This window comes from Pogoniulus pusillus, chromosome 6 (assembly GCF_015220805.1).
Source record: "Pogoniulus pusillus isolate bPogPus1 chromosome 6, bPogPus1.pri, whole genome shotgun sequence".
In the NCBI taxonomy this organism is placed as follows: Eukaryota; Metazoa; Chordata; class Aves; order Piciformes; family Lybiidae; genus Pogoniulus; species Pogoniulus pusillus.
The window spans coordinates 46,209,518-46,228,900 of NC_087269.1; the positions used below are offsets into that span (position 1 = coordinate 46,209,518).

Genomic DNA, 19,383 nt, shown 5'->3' on the forward strand with positions numbered 1-19,383 from the left:
CCATAGCAGGCATCCTCACGAGTGTAATTCTGATGCCTTTCTTTGCTTCAGTATCTATTGTTTGTTTAATAGATGATTATTTATATGCATAAAGGTGATCTTTTGTAAAAAAAAGAACATCTATGGCCACAAAGATCAGTGACAGTGGCTGTGCTTTAGTGTGGGAGAGACACAAAACATCAATAACCAACTGATTCTACCAGTCTGACAATGTTACAGGAGATGCTAAATTTCTGTTCTTAGTTAATTCCAGCTAAATCCTGGCCTGTGAGTTGCAGAAGTCTGACAACTTCAGGGTAACACAAAGTAGTTGGCATTCTTTTATCAAGATAAGCATACTGATTTTTAAGTTTGGCATGGTTAAGCCCCAACTTTCCCTAGTAACTTGTCTCTAAAACCTTAGTAGCTTCTGGTTATCAAGAACCTTCCAAGCATTTCAACATCTGCAGAGTTGGATATTGAGGCTGAACGGAAGCACAACCTTCGTTTGAGAACTGGTACCTGCTGTGCTGCCAGTGCTGTGCTTTTGCAACTTTTCTCTTAAACATCTGAACAAATCAACCTGAAAAAGTAAATGATTAATTTTTATTAAAGGAATCATGGAATCCTAGAATCAACCAGGTTGGAAGAGACCTCCAAGATCATCCAGTCCAACCTAGCACCCAGCCCTAGCCAGTCAACCAGACCATGGCACTAAGTGCCTCATCCAGGCTTTGCTTCAACACCTTCAGAAAAGGAGGAAACTTTGTTCTTGGCTAGTTATTGTGATCTGCTTTTCTTTCAGCACACTTTGGAAGGATTATGGTGTCTGGGAATTTGCATACTGTTTGGTTTGGATACAAAATTAAGACTATATGAAATTCCCTAGGAATATCCATTTTTTTTGCAAACTTTCCTTAGCGGCTTAAAGTAGGTCCTATGAAAGTAAAATTGAGATTGGACCTTTGATATTGGTTTGAGGTTTGGCTGCTGATTGTATTCAATTTTAAATGTCAATCTCTGCAATAGCAATTTTGCCACCAAAGCTTGGAAAAGGATTCCCTGAAGGATAACAATTATGATGTTTGTGAAATCTTACATTTTCCTAGCAGGACATGAGGCATGTAAAGCCATGTTCCCATTCTCAACTCCTCTTTTTTATTTGTAGTGTCTTAACACCTACAGTGATGTTTTAAAATTTCACAACTAGGTGTTGATAAGATTTAAAATTCATGGAAAGGAAGAAAAGTCCTCATCTTTTTTCTTATCAAACAGTGGAGGCCAACTTGATGTGGAGAGGACTTCAAGGGTTTCCTTTCAGGTGTTACATAAGAGGCCAGATTAAGGACTGAAAATCTTGCTGCTCTCCTTTGCTGATCAGTAGAGGAAGGCAGGGGACAGCAGTGCCTTCCCAAGCTTCTCCTCCAAGGCTAGTACTCCCTTGACTCATTTCTCCATAGGACATCCCTCATGTCAAAACAAGACCTGCCCTTTCGTAAGCAATGGAAAGTCTGTCAAGAGACAAAGGTGGGAAAACATTTATGTGAAGCATCTGGTGATAACACATGTCAAAATACTCTGTCTGCAAGAGAGGGAGGTGGTCTTACTTACTTGCTTGAGAAGGTTGTTTAGTCTGGAGGAGGCTCAGGGGAGACCTCATTGCTGTCTACAACTACCTGAAGGGAGGCTGTAGCCAGATGGGGTTGGTCTCTTCTGCCAGGCAATCAGCAACAGAAGAAGGGGACACAGTCTCAAGTTGTGCCAGGGGAAGTCTAGGCTGGATGTTAGGAGGAAGTTGTTGGCAGAGAGAGTGATTGGCATTGGAATGGGCTGCCCAGGGAGGTGGTGGAGTCACCATCCCTGGGGGGGGGTCAAGAAAAGCCTGGATGAGGCACTTAGTGCCATGGTCTGGTTGAGTGGCTAGGGCTGGGTGCTAGGTTGGGCTGGATGATCCTGGAGGTCTCTTCCAACCTGGTTGATTCTATGATTCTAAAGCATTGCCTTGTGTCCCAGATTTCTCAACATTTCAGAATTGTATTATTATTAACTTTTCAGTTAAATCTTAATTCAGTTCTGGAGTAGGATGTAAGCTCTTTGTCTGGACACATCTTACATTTTGAGACAGCTGTAGACTGAATTAGATGGACAAACTTCTATATACTTCTTATATTTAGAATATATCTTGCTTCTGCTGTTTTATGACTATCTATTTTGGAGTGTCAAATCTAACCAGACCTTGAAATTTATAAGTGGATTTATATTTTAGATTGACCCTGTCTGAAACCACAGGTTCAGACTTCTTAAACTACAAAAATCCAGGTTGCAGCTTCGATATTTATTCATAGAATCCAATGAAATAACAAGAAATAAACTCAAGACTCTCAAAAAGGCTCTAACCCCCTAGCTGAAAGGACATCCATTTCCACTGATAGGGGCACTACTGAAATTCAAACAAGGAAGTAAACAGTTTTATGTTTTTACAACCCATTTAACTCTCCAGTAAGTGATAATGGATACAAAAGCTAATGTGGTGCTTAAGACTTTATAGGCATTATGCTATTTTTCAAGCCAGTGGTAATATTTAGATGGATGAATGACAGTAAAATGTCGATATAGTGCTGGAAAAAAAAACCCAGATCTGCTTGATGGAAGTTTTCAGTGCAACTGTATTGTGCACTGGGTACCACTGCATGTGTTTTATGGTTGCCACCTAATTTTTCTCTACTTAAGGAATACTACTTTACATTTTACTGTTACCATCAGTTTTACCAGCTTGGTTGCTAGTGTAAGGGGGTTTGGATCTCATATAAATAAAATACAGAGGGAGCTGGGATAGTGACTCTTCTCCTGGTACTTCTTTAAACAGAAAAAGATATTTTTTTGAACTGTGAGAGGCAGGCAAACCCCATAAAAACTTAGCAAAAGCTCTAACAAAATAATGTCTTCAGTTCTGGGCTCCTCAATTCAAGAGAGATGTTGAGGTGCTGGAAGGTGTCCAGAGAAGGGCAACGAAGCTGGTGAGGGGCCTGGAACACAAACCCTATGAGGAGAGGCTGAGGGAGCTGGGGGTGTGCAGCCTGGAGAAGAGGAGGCTCAGGGGGGACCTCATTGCTGTCTACAACTACCTGAAGGGAGGTTGTAGCCAGGTGGGGGTTGGTCTCTTCTGCCAGGCACCCAGCAACAGAACAGGGGGACACAGTCTCAAGTTGTGCCAGGGGAGGTCTAGGCTGGATGTTAGGAGGAAGTTGTTGGCAGAGAGAGTGATTGGCATTGGAATGGGCTGCCCAGGGAGGTGGTGGAGTCACCATCCCTGGAGGTGTTCAGGAAAAGCCTGGATGAGGCACTTGGTGCCATGGTCTAGTTGACTGGCTAGGGCTGGGTGCTAGGTTGGCCTGGATGATGTTGGAGGTCTCTTCCAACCTGGTTGATTCTATGATTCTGTCATGATAATGAGTTACTTTTCTTTCTAAGAGTAATATTCACTAACAGAGGAAAAACAGAGGAGTGTAGCAATGGGAAGTTCATCTTTTCTTAAGAGTAGGCAGCATCTTTTCCTTTTTTGATGATGTATTTGACCAAGGTGTCTATTTATTTAAACCAGTGACTGTGTACTCTGGATATTCTTCCCCCTAGAATGGCTATCAGAGATGTAAGTTACTTTCTAAGTCCTTGATTCTGGATCCTGTACAGGTTGAAGCAGAGGTTCTCAAACTTTACAGACTACTACCAGTAGTACCTCTCTGGTCTTCAAACAGTGGTACCTACACAACTGTAGATACTGTTGGTAGCTAATGTATTGTTGCTGGTACATCATTCAAGAATACACAATTAGAGAGCTACTTCAGATTGATCTTGATCCCATGCCCACAGTTTTAATTTAGATTTCATTTCTTCCATGTGTGACACAGGAATAAAAAGGAAGGGGAGTCTTCACCATCTGGTTATTTCTGGAGTCAAAAGTAATTGCAATAAATTAGTTGGCTGTGATCTTTGGTAGAGCTATATTGGAGCTGTTACAGGATGTGGCATCATGTATGTGTGACATACAAACCTGGGCTAATACACCAAGCTGAGCAGAGCATAAGGCTCGTTTCATGTGCAAGCTATTCCTGTGAACTTCAGCATCAGAGGGTTGACATTTCTTTTACCAGAGGTACTTACCTTCCTATCACTTTATTGTGCAGGACAGGGATGGTTTTTAATACTGGCAAGTAATAACCAATAGTTCTGAAGTGCAAATAATTGTGCTGATGAGGTGGTAGATGTGTTTTGAAGCATCCTCCAAGCCACAGAATGCTATTTTCTTATTCCTGTTTTAAACTGGGCGCTGTATGTTGAGATGAAACTGCAGCAAGAAAGCAGCAAGCTGCCTCTCTTGGGTTAGGGATGTGTGTGGGGGGGTGTTTGAAGCAATATACAGATACTCCTTAGGAAGTTATTCCTCACAAAGCTAACTGCACCTGAATGCCAGGGATTTCTTGTGCTGGTTGAATGTTATGCTGACTGGCATAGTCCAGAATAGTTCAGAACACTTATTTTTGCATGTGATACCTACTAAGGTGTCTTTAACAGGCAGGCTTCTCCGGAATTCTGTCTGGTACAGAAGACACTCTTTGAATGACTGTGCTAGTTTGAAACAGGCTAGAATGTTTTGGTAAGAAGAACTAGGTTACAGGCTGCGGAAAGAAAACAGTGGTGATGTCTACTTCACTCATAGGCTTGCTGAGAGGTATAAAAACATAGATAACACACTCAGCACCACTCTCACTTGGGCCGCTGGCTGAGCTACATCTCTCTAACCTCACCCTCTGTTTTGGACTAACTCACTTTGCTTCCTAACCCCCCTGGCCAAACCTCCATTCTTCCTTGGGACTGGGGTGAGGTTGAGAGGGGTAGGGGGAAGGTGTAGGGGCAGTTGGGAGCCCCTCCTGGGGACTCAGGTTTCTGGGAGGGGAGTTGTGTTTCTGTATTACCTTTTACCTTGTCTATTTCTGTCTATAACTGTACATACTGTAAATATCTGCTTGTTTATTGTGCCAGCTGTAAATATATGCTTCATTCATATTTCCAGAGCTGGCTGAGTCTAGGCTGGCTCATTTCTAAAGTGGGGGGGACAGGGAACACCCAAACCATCATGATGACAGAGAACATGGCTTTTTGGTTTTTTCACCCTATTCACATTGTTCAGTTTGGAATTCTGGTGAGAAATTTTGACTTGCAGAGAGTCTTTGTAGTGGTATGCTGAAAGCATGAATGCCAGATGGAAATTCTCTGTTAAGCCTCTCTTTAGAAAGTGCATTCACACATGAACACACAATCCACCATCCTTTGCTCTGAGCATTTAGTCAAGCCCTGATGTCTTCAAAATACTCATTTAATCTTTCTATATCCTGTCACTTGACCATGTGCTTTTATGACAACCTGTGCACTAAAATATGGTGACAGGGTTTGGTGAAATCTGGCAGGACTGGATACGGGCACAATATGCTTTGTAGTTCTCAAGCTTTGCCAAGAGTCAAATGGGAGAGGAGCTTTTGGATACTTGCAAATAGATTAGACTGCAGGAAATGTGAAGGAGGCTTATGGAGCATACCTGCCAGAAAAATTAGAGGTGGTCTTGATCTGCCTCCAACCTGTCTCACAGCTCAGCTCTGGGAATCCAATTCAGATTTCTTTGATAAAATGGGGCCTCAGCTCTCACAGTTCAATCTTTGATCCTGCAGACAGCCTTGAATGTGGGATTTTAGTCTTGACCTGGCCTATAGAGAACTTAATGACATTTTACTCTAGGTTTCCAGCTCAGTTCCAGCTTGAGTAATTTGCAAGTCTGCTGGCACTATTTATCCCACACAAACCATGAAGTCGACCCTAAGTTAAGCCCGAGCTGATGGAAAAACAATATTGCTAGCAGAGAGTGACAGATGTTGATTATCACAAAATGTCTGTTTAAGCAGTTTCTATGGCTCCATTTCCTCACTGCATACACCTGAAATTTTGGTAGGAGTTACAAAGTAATTGTACTTAAAGACGTGGAGTCGTCTGCCAAAGAAATTGTCGGCGTACATACTGCAAAGAAGACTGCTGTGGTTATTACTGTTGCTGCTCAGGGGAGCCATTCAGATGCCTCATTTATTGGAGCTTAATAGATTAAAAGTCCAAATTGAGTCTCATGATATAAACCTAATCAAATTCTAATCTGCATAATTTCCCCATAAGCAGCACTGGGAAATTTGCTTAATTTATGTTTTGGTAGTTGCCAGTCATGTGTTGGACAACACTGGTGCTTTTTATTCATCAAAATATTGTAACTGATTGCTTGCTATGACATCTGGCTCTGCTCTTCATTTTCTAGCAAGAAAGAATTTATTTGGCATAATGTAGGGCATAGTGACTTAATGTAAAGTCTCACCTAACCTGCAAATAGACAGGTTTTAATGGTGACCTCTCCAGTTTATTTGTGGTTATTGAATGCCTGTCTCTCTGAGCTAGGTAATATTGCTTAAAATACTCAGTAAGTTTTATTCAGCATATTTTTATACTTTTGCCTGAGGTTTAAATGGGCAAGGTCGAGTAATCATTAAACTAAAAAGATTTTGGCATCATTTTACACTAAATTCTTCTAGGTGCAAAGCAGTGCTGCCAGCTTTGTGCCCTAGAAGTACATAGTGCAGAAGACTATTGTATGGTAAACAGAGAGCAGAGACAATTAAAGATTGTAATGAATGTGGCTAAGCCCCCCAAGAACTAAAATTTCTGATGCTACTATGAATTTAAGTATATCCCATAATAACTGCTGAATGAGCACATAATAACTGCTGAATGAGCACAAGTTATTATTTCTTCTCTCAATAGCCTAATATTTGTGTCATTCTAGTAGTTTTTTCTCCACAAAAGAAGAAAAAAGCAGAGGGGAAAAAACAGTCTGTTAGAGGTAGCCAAGTATTATCTAGCACCTGGACCTGGTATTAGGAGTGCTTGTAATACCTGCAGTTGCAATCACAGTGAATAGTCACTTGCCACCAACAGACACATTTCCACCAGAAGAATGGTCATAGAATCAACCAAGTTGGAAGAGACCTCCAGGATCATCCAGTCCAACCTAGCACCCAGCCCTAGCCAGTCAACTAGACCATGGCACTAAGTGCCTCATCCAGGCTTGTCTTGAACACCTCCAGGGACGGACTCCACCACCTCCCTGGGCAGCCCATTCCAATGCCAATCACTCTGTCTGGGAAGAACTTCCTCCTAACATCCAGCCTGTACTTCCCCCAGCACAACTTGAGACTGTGAAGGAACTAAATTCTGTCTTGACAGGAGAAGGCTCTGGGAAAGCAAGTTCATGACAACAGAGAGAGTAAGGGAAAGTATAAAGAAGATCAAAGATGATTATCAGTTACAAAACAAGAATTTGACCAATCCAAAGCCTGTCTAGAACCATAGTCCATAGTTAGGGTGATTTTCACTGGGTGATTTGCACATGAGGTTCTGAAAAAAACCCAACAAAACAAAAATTCAAACCTCAAAAAAACCCAATAAACAAACAAAAAACCCCCCAGAAAAGCACAAAAGAGGCAGTTCCCAAAAGTGAAATACTGTGTAAGTACCTGTGAATGAAAACTAATTGGTACATGGTTCTGTACTCTGCTTAAAATATGATGCTTTTCTAACATATTATTCTGTTCATAATTGCAAGTGGAAGCAGTGTGGTGTCAGTCAATGCCACACCTCAAGGTGATGGAACTCCAGTCCTTCTTTTGAGTTTTGCTTTTACTGCTCTTCCTGCCTCACTACAACAGTCTAAGAAACAGCAAACCGATAACTGCTGTACAGTTTCAGCTTGTGGTACCACTCACCCACCCAGGGTTTGGGTTGTGGAAAACTAACATTGATCCTACTGCCCTGTGAGGTCACTAGAGCTTCGAGTTGGTCATTTGCACTGTAAGTTTCGGTATTGCAACAGTATGAGCAGGAAAGAGGCATTCAGGGAGAGTATATCCTTGGGAGAGAGATGGCAGTTTGCTCTCTGTAACATTGTCTCTCAACGTGCAGTGCTCCAGAGACTGTTCTAATTCCAAAGCATTGGAGGGTTATTACCACTGACCAAAAAAATCTTTCTTCTCTCTCCGTTCTCTGTAGGTATAGTTTGGCCTGTGTTTGGTCCCAGAGCATCTCTGAAGATGCTGCAGTCTCGGAGGCAGCTGCTGGCTTATGCAGTCACATCTGCTCTCCCACACTCCTCCACTTTGCCAGACTTTTAGAGATAATCTCCAAAAGATTATTAGATCTTCAGGCACAAATTACAGTAAAAGTCAGAACTGAAACCAGAATTTAGGGTTTCCAGGATCCGAGGCCAAACTGCAGCTCTCTCTCTCAGACCACATGGGATGCTGAAGGTAGAATTGTTTCTAAATTGAATGACTGTAACAGATTCCCATGAATGTCAGCAGCTCTTTAGCTGCATGACTGCTGCTGAACTTTGCAGGTATACTCAAGTGAATGTACTTTGGAGAATAACAGGTACAGTCTATCATTCCATTGAATTCAGTGGAATATTAATAGACATTGTCAGGGAACAGTAGCAAAGGGATACAGTTGTGAGGTCCTTTTGTATCACAAGTATTTCTTTTTGGCTGGCTCTGCTTAATGAAAATCCTTGTCCTATATTCCTGTACGATAACTTGTCGGGGCTGTGTTTGGCAGTTCACCACCTGTGTGTTATTCACATAAGCTCAAAATATGATTGTTGTTTCGTGCTTCTTAGAAGACTCAAAGCTAGTTCATAGAATATAGCACTTCAGAAATGATGTTGGGAATTCTAGTGCGTATCTTACCCAGTGAATCCCATAGCACCGTTCCCTAGAACAGCATCATTTAAAGGACACTATCAATTTACATGGCACTTTTAATGGCAAGGTTACAGTCTTTAGGTCTGCCAAGTGGATTTTCAGCCTGGGAAACTGCATTCTGCCTCCATAGAGTTCCAGTTTAGTGAAACATATGTCTTTGAACGGGAAGGGAGGCAAAACAGTGATCATCCAGGAGCCAGATGTATGTGTATGTTAAAGTCCCAGTGAAAGTTTACTGGCCCCTCAGCAAACACAAAGGATAGATGCACTACAGAGCAAACCTTCTTGCATTTCATGGAATTGGAGAATCATAGAACTGTTTTGGTTGACAAAGACCTCTAAGATTGCCAAGCCCAATCATTGACCTGATGCTGCTGTGGTTATCACACCATGTCCCAGAGTGCCACATCTGCATGTTTTCTTAACACTTGCAGGGATGGTGACTCCACCACTTCCCTCAGAAGCCTGTTCCAGTGCCTTACCACTCTTTCAGTAAAGAATTTTTTCCTAACGTCCAATCTAAACCTCCCCCAGTGTAATTTGAGGCTATTTCCTCTCATTCTATTACTTGATGATAGGGAGAAGAGACCAACACCCACCTTACTACAACCTCTTTGTATGGAGTTGTAGACATCAGTGAGGTCTTCTCTCAGCTTCCTCTTTCCCAGACCCTAGCTCTCTCAGCTGCCTCTCCTAAGACTTGTTCTCCAGGCCCTCACCAGCTTTATTGCCCTTCTCTGGACACACGGAGGGGACCCAAAGCCAAACACAGTTTTCAAGGTGCAGCCTCACCAGTGCTGAGTGAAGGGACGTGGTTGCTTCCCTGCTTCTGCTGCCTGCACTATTCACAGTGTAGGCTAGGATGCTGTTGGCCCCCTGGGCACACTGCTGGCTCATGTTCAGGCAGCTGTCAGCCAGCAACCCCCCTTTCTCCAGGAGGATGCTGTGGGAGCCAGTGTCAGAGGCTTTGCTGAAATCTGGGTAAACAGCATCCACAGCCTTTCTGTCACCCACTAAGCAAGGTTGCCTTGTCATAGAAGGAAGTCAGGTTTGTCAAGCAGGACTTGTCTTTCATGAACACAGGCTGAGTGGGCCTGACCACCTGGTTACTCTGCACATGCTGTGTAATGGCAGTCAAGGTGATCTGCTCCAGGGTGCTGAGGTCAGACTGAGAGGTCTGTAATTCTCCAGGTCCTCTTCCTGGCCCTTCTTTTAGATGGGTGTCACATTTTCCAAGCTGCAGTGAGCTGGGACCTCCCCAGTTATCCAGGACTTCTGATAAATGATGGCAAGTGGCATGGTGAGCACTTGTATCCATTTCTCAGGTGCATGCCATCTGGCCACATACTGTTGTGTAAGTGGTGCAGCAGGTCATTAACCATCCCCTCTAAACCACCTCAGTCAGGTGAACTGCACAGGAACAAAACACAGTGGTTTAGGGCTAGCATCATCAGCAGATCACTTGACCAGCATGGTAGTTGCTGCAGACAACCCACAGTCAGGACAAACTAAATATTGCTGGTGATTTCAGTGCTGGAAGTCACTGTGAAGCCATGCTAGCATTCCTTCATGTTGAGTGTCATCACAGTGCCACTGTGGCTTTTACAGAAACTTTGTAAGTGGTGTTTTGTAAGGAGCAAGGAAGGCTCCTAGCCAGCTGACCCTGCTGAACTCTTTGGACAGCAAAATGTTCCTTTCAGGGCATGATATCTTCAGTACAGTTTGGCATCACGCTGTTTCAGAGAGGGGCAGGAGCTTGCTACCTTCTGTTGAAGTGTTATGGTGGTTATCACTACAGACAACCATGGTGGGTTGACTCTGGGTGGCAGCCAAGCCCCTGCTTGTTTTCTTGCTTGCTTCTTTGCAGTGGCATGGTGGAGAGAATCAGAAGGGCACAATTGAGGGAAAAAAACCTCATGGGATGAGGTAAAGAGAAAAAAACCACAACCAAAACCCGGTTGTGCAAAGACAGTCACTCACTGCAGCAGTTCTTGCATCAGATGCAGTGGCTGCAGGAGCTGATGTGGTTGTGCTGTACCTCACCTTCTCTTTGTTGACAAAGAGAATTCCCTTCTCTAGAAGCTGCATCTGTAACTCACACAGGGCTTGTGCTGAGGCGTGCTCAGGCCGTGTGGATTTTACTGTGAGGGTTGATCCTGTTAAGCAGTCGTAGCCACAGCTCGCTCAGTTGTTTGTTGAACAAGAAGACACTGTGGTTATGAGAAGATCACAACTCTCAGCCCTGTTTTATGATTTTGATGAGCATTAATGGAACAAGGTTTGAGGAGTGAAGGAGAAAATGGGATATGAAAAGGAAAATGGAAGGAGGCTGTGAGGAAAGCATGTCATTTCTAAATGAATGCTCTGTGCAGAGGAATTGAATCTTTTCACAGCTGAAAATGGATCTTAAATCTGATGCTTTAGCTTGTTTCAGCTTCTGTAATGAAATAGAGTTTTCCTAATACCCTGTGACCTGAATTTTCTCCCTGCTTTATGGGTGCTATTCCTTGAGTACAAACCTGTATTTTCTCAAGTCAGCATTTGATGATGGATGTCAAAATACAGGTCATGTATTATGCATATAGCATTACCGATTTAAGGTGTTTACTTGTCAAGTCCAAGACATTCAGAAATGTCACATTCACTGAATCTGCACAGCTGTCACTTGTAGTTTTTCATACCTTTAAATGAAAGTTCTGATAAAGCAGGTTACTTTTCCTGCACTTTCCCCACCCTCTTTTTTTTTTTTTTTGCTTCTGGAGGGAAAAAGCAGAGAGCCTATGTGGAGAACTTACATTGTGGCTTGGGAACAGGAATGTGTCCTGAGGTTGTACCATGCTTTGTGACCCAAACATAAGCTCTTCAAGTACTCATTTCTCTGAAAATAGTCCAACGTGTTTGTATTTCTTGAAAGATAATCTGTAGAGCTGTCTGAATTAAGCGTGGGCAAGGAAATTCAATTAAAATAGCATGTAATTCTCACATCTTTCTAGAGCAGAAACTATAAAGGCATGAATCTGTTTCTCATTCAAGGAGAAAACAAAATCCCTTTAACATGCTTCCTCCGTTTCAGACTGAATGCACTATGTGTGCAATTACAGAGCTCCTGACAGTCTGTGGCTAACAGAAATGCCACATTTACTTCAATCTTCTGACACCATCATAGGAAGACAAATATTTGAAGGGTTAGAGAGAGGTGGCTGCAAATAGCTTTTGATGGAGAGTGTGCATGTGCGTGCCTGTCTGTGTGTGCACACTGCAGTAGAGAGAGGGTAAAAAGGACTTCACCACAGTTATGCCGACTTGCTCCAATTTGCTTTTAGCTAGTAGGGAAATACCAATGTGCTCTTACTATCTGAAGGGCCTGATTCATTAAATGAAGTTTTGGGAGGTGTATCCTGAGATGGAGAGGGAAAAGCCTCCAGGAAGATGAGCAGAGCCTCTGAGGATGCTCCCAGCATACAACCTCCAGGGTGCATGGGAAGAAGATTAGTTTTCTCTGCTCTCAGATATTGAGTGTAAAGTCTCTTGCCATTTTAACTTGTAAGACCACAGAGGAGCCAATTGGCCTGACACTTTAGCTGCTCAAGGACTCTGCAGGCACTTGAGCCTTTTTTATGTACTGTGACCAAAGCCATGACTTGACTTTGCTATAGCATAACGCAATGCAAAACTTACACATCGGCTCCTGCTGCAGGAGTAGGTGTGACACTAATACCTATGTGTCCTAAGACAGCATTCGCTCCCTTTGGAGTCCCACTTCAGTCTTCTTGTTGGTGTGAGAGTGTCAGAATTACATCTAACTCACGAGGTTGTGTCTGAAGGAGCCATGTGTGAATCTGAGAAATCCCAGGTTCTGCTAGGCAGAAGTAAGCACTGAGAAATCCCAGGTTCTGCTAGGCAGAAGTAAGCACTGAGAAATCCCAGGTTCTGCTAGGCAGAAGTAAGCACTGAGAAATCCCAGGTTCTGCTAGGCAGAAGTAAGCACTGAGAAATCCCAGGTTCTGCTAGGCAGAAGTAAGCACTCACAGCGCCGATGTGACTGCCAGTCACCATGCCAAACTGTGGCTGCAAACACATTCCAGTTGGGAATGTAGCTCACTGCCACCTTCCTAGTCTTGCTGCATTAGTTTCAGCACAACAAATGGTATTAAATCACTGGCATTCCTGGTTCTCTCTAGGAATACTGCTTTCTAAAGACTTTCTATGCACTGCTAGTATTAAGTAGAACTGCTTTATTGACTTAACTTTGTCTGTGGTGGTCTTTTTGTCTAGCAAACTTGCTGGAAATACCACAGCCACTTCTTTTCCCCTAAAGAATTTCTTTGGAGGCTTTTCATTCCCTTTTTACTTATCTTGTTCTTACAAGCCTTGTGTTGTAGATAGCTCTCATGTTATAACCAGAAGGAAATTCATGCTGATACCTTATGGAGGGCTAAGTCTCTTTAATCAATTATTGTAGTTTTATTTGGGCAGAGGCCAATGGGATGAGATTTAACAAGGCCAAGTGCAGGGTTCTACACTTTGGCCACAATAACCCCCAAGCAGCACTACAGGCTGGGGACAGAGTGGCTGAGAGCAGGCAGGACGAAAAGGACCTGGGGGTACTGATAGATAGTAGCTGAACATGAGTGTGCCCAGGTGGCCAGGAGAGGCAATGGCATCCTGGCCTGGATCAGGAGCAGTGTGGCCAGTAGGACGAGGGAGGTTATTCTGCCCTTGTACTCAGCACTGGTCAGACCACACCTTGAGTGCTGTGTCCAGTTCTGGGCCCCTCAATTCAAGAGAAATGTTGAGGTGCTGGAAGGTGTTCAGAGAAGGGCAACAAAGCTGGTGAGGGGCCTGGAACACAAACCCTATGAGGAGAGGCTGAGGGAGCTGGGGGTGTGCAGCCTGGAGAAGAGGAGGCTCAGGGGGGACCTCATTGCTGTCTACAACTACCTGAAGGGAGATTGTAGCCAGGTGGGGTTGGTCTCTTCTCCCAGGCAACCAGCAACAGAACAAGGGGACACAGTCTCAAGTTGTGCCGGGGGAGGTCTAGGCTGGATGTTAGGAAGAAGTTGTTGGCAGAGAGAGTGATTGGCATTGGAATGGGCTGCCCAGGGAGGTGGTGGAGTCGCCGTCCCTGGAGGTGTTCAAGCAAAGCCTGGATGAGGCACTTAGTGCCATGGTCTGGTTGACTGGCTAGGGCTGGGTGCTAGGTTGGACTGGATGATGTTGGAGGTCTCTTCCAACCTGGTTGATTCTATTACCTATGTAGGCTATACATGATATAGACAAAACATAATGAGAAATTAATTGGTTATCAAATAAAATGTTAGATATAAAAAATGGAAATCCCATTATGTCAGGTAGTTCAGACCTCGCTTGTGTAGTTTAAAGGATGGTTTAAGAGCGACGATATTTATCACTGCTAAAAGTCATAAATCCCTCAAACAGTATAAAACCAGTACCAGATGTTAACAGCTGCATTTTAGTTTAGAGATTTTCTGGTTTGTAAATTAGTCCCAGTACTGCAATGGGAAAGGTGAAGTAGATAATATCATGTCTTCTTCTGAATTCAGCAGTGGATGAATATCTCAGTGAATTTAAGGCAGTGAAAGAGTTTCCACACTGTAAGAAGATAATGATTAAGTTACATCAGGAACTAAGTTGGCTGTGATTAACTTAGAAATATGTATGGAGAATTTAAAGTCAGTTCAGGCCAGTAGTGATAGAGGATCAAAAGTCTTTCCCTGGATGTCAGGTGTGACATCAAAGAGCTTGGGCATAAAATGAATGTTTTCTCCGACATGTGTGTTTTAAAGTTAGCTTGGCTCAATCCTACTCCTATCAGACAAACATTTGCTTCAAATTGCTACTTTGGTGTTGGCGTACAGGAAACCCAACAGTCAAACTCTGTCCTCACCATCACTTCTGCAGTAATGGCATTAAATGACCATTGCCATGCTTTCCACTGCTTTAATGAACAGGGGACATGGAATGCATCAGTCTCCACTAGTGTGAATTTGCAGTCCCACTGTTGCGCAGACTTCTGTAGAACTGCTTTATTTCTCAGCGCTTAAAACCCAAAAAGCTTTTCTTGGGTATTTTTTATTTCAAAAGAAAGAAAGAAAGAAGACATTGAGCATTTTTAGATCTTTGGGGTCTTTTGGTTTTGTCAAGAGATCCATTTCAAATTGTGTAGAGAATCAGGCTGAGAACACCACCTTTTTTTTAGAGGTAAAGCTTGCTGCTCTCCAGATCTTTTTCCCTTTGAGTACCTGCCAGTAAGTTTCCTCTCCCACTTTTGTTTCCTTTACCTCCTCAAAGGTATAAAAAATTCTAGTTTCTTTCCAAGCATTCCTATTGTTTATCATTTGAAAACCTGTGCCTTTATCCTTCCATCCTGTCCTCTTGTTCTGCTAGAATGGGCCCTTGCATCCCCATCTTCCTCATAAAAATGTGTGTTATGGATGATACATCTGAAAACAACCACAACCAAAAACCTGCTTGATTCTATGAATGCTCCTTAAAATGTTAATTGAGAAAGGTGTTTGTTTCAGGATCATTCTAATAGCAATAGGACAAAATCAAATCTCTCTTTAACAGGGAAGTCTGTGTTCATTGTCCACACTCAATAAGCTTTCTCTTTGTTTTTGTGTTTTGTTGCTGTTGTTTTCTCTCCTAGGCTTTACACCCCCTGGGATGGATAGGTCGTCTCCAGACAACAGTCCGGTCCATGGGCTGCTACGTCAACCTTCCATTACAACAGGAGCCAACATCCCTATTATAACAGAGCTAGGTAAGGAAAGCCAACATTGACCCCACTTCCCTTGTTATTAATTCTCAGGAGAAGAGCTTACATTGTATCTTACACGGCTGTGTTTTCTCTGCTGATAACCATTTTGAATGAGTCTCTCTACAGAAAGATCAGTAACAACTGTTTCACTTTCTCTCAATAACTGAAATACATTTCTTTCATTGGGTTTTCCACACTGGCTTAAATAAGCACTCCATCACACAAGATTCTTTTTACATAGTGTAACAAATAAGCTGGATACTTTGGGCTAAAGTTAGAAAAGGGGGAAAAAAGTCCAGAGTAAGTATGAGCAGAGATTTCCTGTGCATTTAATCAATAGTAAGAAGCCATTTGTTTATTCCTCCATGGTCCAGAACTGTTTAATCATGTGTAACCAAACTCTGTATAATAGTATGAAACATCTCACTCCTGAGAATGCAATGGTGGTAGGTAACCAGGCTCTGATTTCCACTCTAGCTGTGGGTATTTATGTTGTCAAGTGGTGTGATGTGAAGTGCAGAAGCTGTTCTGCGTTTTCATGGCAAATACAGACTTGATTTGTGGTCCTTTGTCCTTTTATTTTCTTTTTCAGTGCTATTTTTTACAGCCTTGCCTGTCTTTTTCCCTTACTTTATTCTCTTTCTGTACTTTCTTTTCCTCCTAAATACTTTACTTATTAGCTAAGCCTGGCAAACTTCTGCCTTTGGTTTCAATCAGTCAGGAAAAAAACAGTGGAACCCACATTCTAATGATAACTGAACTGGGTAAGAAGTGCCTTTTTCCTTCACATCACTGTCTGGTTTTCCGTCGTTGTTGTTCTTACTGTCATCAGCTTTTCCTTTATTTATCTGGCTGTATCAGAGGGGCTACCCTCATGGCACTGCTTTGAATGTGTTTTATTTGTGGTTCTGGTTGGAATTGACTGTCTTGTTCTGGGCTTTCTTAATGATTTTTTGATTCATGCAGCATCAGTAAAACTTTGATCACACTCGCCTGACCTGCCAGCTGTTTTCATCGTGCTTTCTCACCAATTCATTTTCTTTGGCCTGGGTCCCCACCTCCTGGGCCCTCACTCCCCCCCCACCAATCTTTTTCTCCTTTTCTCTCTCTTTCTCTCTCTCTCTTTTTGTTGTTATTTCAGCCTATTGTCAGTTTGGTGGACACGCCTTAGCAATTCTCACAGGAAGCCCAAGGAGGAGTAAAAGATGTCAGAACCTCCCCTGCCCCAGCATCATACTTTCCCTTAAGCCATTTTTTTGTTGTTTAAAAAGTAGGCCTTTTCTCAGAAGCTCAGGTTTTGAAGTTGTGAAAAAGTAACCAAGCTTCTGCCTTGCTTCTCCCCGATAAAGAGAGCTCTCGACGGCTTTTGTGACCAGTGTTTGATGGGCGTTTCCTATGGCACAACACCACACATTCAAGTCTACCTCGCCTAGCCCAGAGACCTTTTGCAGTAGTCCCAACGTGCTAGCATGCATCAGGAAGACAAAGATACTGAGGATGAAACCACACCTGCAGAACATAGATTAGTAGTACCTTGAAAAGTGATGCCACACACAGCTAGCAAGTTGGTGTCGGTCAGTTATTAGTCTACCATATCTAAGTGGAAAAAGAATGCTGCTGTCAGTAATGCCTGCTTTCAACTAGCAAAGTACACAGACTCAGGCTCTTCAGAACATATAGTTTGAAATTATACACCAAGCTCTCAAACTTGCCATTGGAATGGGCTGCCCAAGGAGGTGGTGGAGTCACCATCCCTGGAGGTGTCCAAGAAAAGCCTGGATGAGACACTTAGTGCCATGGTCTGGTTGATGGCCAGGGCTGGGTGCTAGGTTGGAGTGGATGAGCTTGGAGGTCTCTTCCAACCTGGCTGATTCTGTGATTGTAAGAATCTGGAGAATAACTTGATACCTGTTGTGCAGAGAAAGGATTATTGTGGGTACTGGTGTTTGCTAGGATGAAGTTCTTCTGACTCCTTGGGCAGAACACTTCTCCCTTTACAGTGCTGAGGTGTTATGGTTTTTGTGGATACATTAGAGTGTAAGAAAGAAGTAATTTTAAATTCTACTTCAGCTCAGATCCTGACTGAATGATAGTGGCCAAGTGCTGGCTCAACAAGGCTCCAAATGGAGGGTTAACAACTCTTGGCTCTGTTACACAGTGAGGCTTTATCTGTAGTTACTCATATTGTAAGGTAAGCATGGCAAGCAGCTTGGAAAAGGAGCGGGTGGAAAATTAAACTATACATGAAGGAAGATCAGAATAGCAGACAGAAGGATTTCTAACCAAAGAAGTTCAGAGCCAGAAGTCGATCAAGTTAACAGCAGCTCAAGTGTTTTCAGAGCTTGCTGGTTGGCTTGCAAGATGAATTCACATGGGAATTGGGACAGAATCAATGTGTGCAGTTTCAAATGCTGGAAAAGTTTCTAATTTCCCCTTTTGCATGGGAACTGAAATTAATTTGTTATTTAGTAAGTTAATGGGTATATTGATGGCACAGCTAAGCAATCTGTGCTTTCATGCCTGAGGATGACTAATATGGAAATGAAGTATTTAATGAAATGTGATCCACTTGATACACTCATCTCAAGAAAACAACTATTTTTAGTGGAGTGAGATGGAGGCAGAGAGCCTAAGTGTGGCAATGAAATGCCAGAGAAAATCTAAATGACAAATACTGCTTTATTTGGACTTTTTCTTTAAAATAGCCTAGTATGGATTCTTTATCACACTGGCTCATATGGAATTTGTGGCTAAGGAAGTGACGTTATGGAGACAAATACTTGAGCGAAAGGCAGTGCTACAAGAAAATAGCTGGGGTATTGCTCCTTCATTCAGATAGATGCATGATAAAGGGGCAGTTTATCCTCTTTTAAGCTGTAAGTGCATTAACACCACTCCAGTAAGGATCACAGCAGCACATCTAACAGCTGCCTGTGGGCTATAGCAGAGTTTTATGGACAGCCTTTATTTTACAACAGCTTTCTGACTCGGTACCTTGTGATAACATTTCACTGTACATGCAAACAGCCTTAGTCTCTGTACCCAACCGATGCCAAAACTGTCTCAGTTTATAGAAGACCATCATGTCTCTCATTCTGAGTGCAGGCAGCTGGTGCCATGAGGCTCCTTTTGCAGCAGAGTGGTAGTCACCTCTCAGGAGCAGGAGTCACCTCTTACAAACATAACAAGCAACAGATTTTTCAATGCACATTTGCACATCCATCTTGATTTCATTTTCAGTGACGTCCAAGACACGAGTCTGTGTTTCCAGACATGCCGTTTCTTTTTCTTTCTGACTGTGTGATGTGTAAGGTTAGGTGTGGATGCCCCAGGAGCACCTTAGGATTTTATTATTATTATTATTTTCAGTAAATGATTCAAATGTTCAGTTCTTGGACCAAGATGACGATGATGACCCAGATACAGAACTGTACCTCACGCAGCCCTTTGCATGTGGAACCGCCTTTGCTGTCAGCGTGCTGGACTCTCTCATGAGCGCGGTAAGCAAACGCAACCTTTTTCATTCCTTTCCATTAGATTCGTTCTGAAAGAGTATGAAAGCATAGATCCTTTTCTACACAGTCAGGACAAGACAAAAGCTAAGCATCAAAGAACTTCACAGCCTAAAGTGGCTTATTTTTCAGTTGTACACGGAGACCTTAAGTCATAGATATCTAGGACTATCCTAAGTACACAGCGTTAAGAGCGGTCTCACATCAGGCTTTAAGGATAGTATTTTCCAAAACACATTGTAGCTCCCTCTTGAAACCCAGACCC

At 42.8% G+C, this 19,383-nt stretch overlaps 1 protein-coding gene across 30 annotated transcripts in view; it reads left to right on the top strand.

Annotated features, from left to right (window-relative positions):
• Positions 1–19,383, top strand: part of KCNMA1 (potassium calcium-activated channel subfamily M alpha 1) — a 416,512-nt gene that overhangs the window by 371,234 nt on the left and 25,895 nt on the right. For 17 of the 30 annotated variants that reach the window (XM_064145474.1, XM_064145475.1, XM_064145487.1 and 14 more), the window contains 2 exons: positions 15,496–15,609; positions 18,976–19,106. In XM_064145474.1, coding sequence (XP_064001544.1) covers positions 15,496–15,609; positions 18,976–19,106 — 245 coding nt within the window. Of the gene's footprint in view, positions 1–15,495; positions 15,610–16,286; positions 16,371–18,975; positions 19,107–19,383 lie in introns of all 30 variants that reach the window. The other 13 variants (XM_064145471.1, XM_064145472.1, XM_064145479.1 and 10 more) reach the window with 1 other exon arrangement.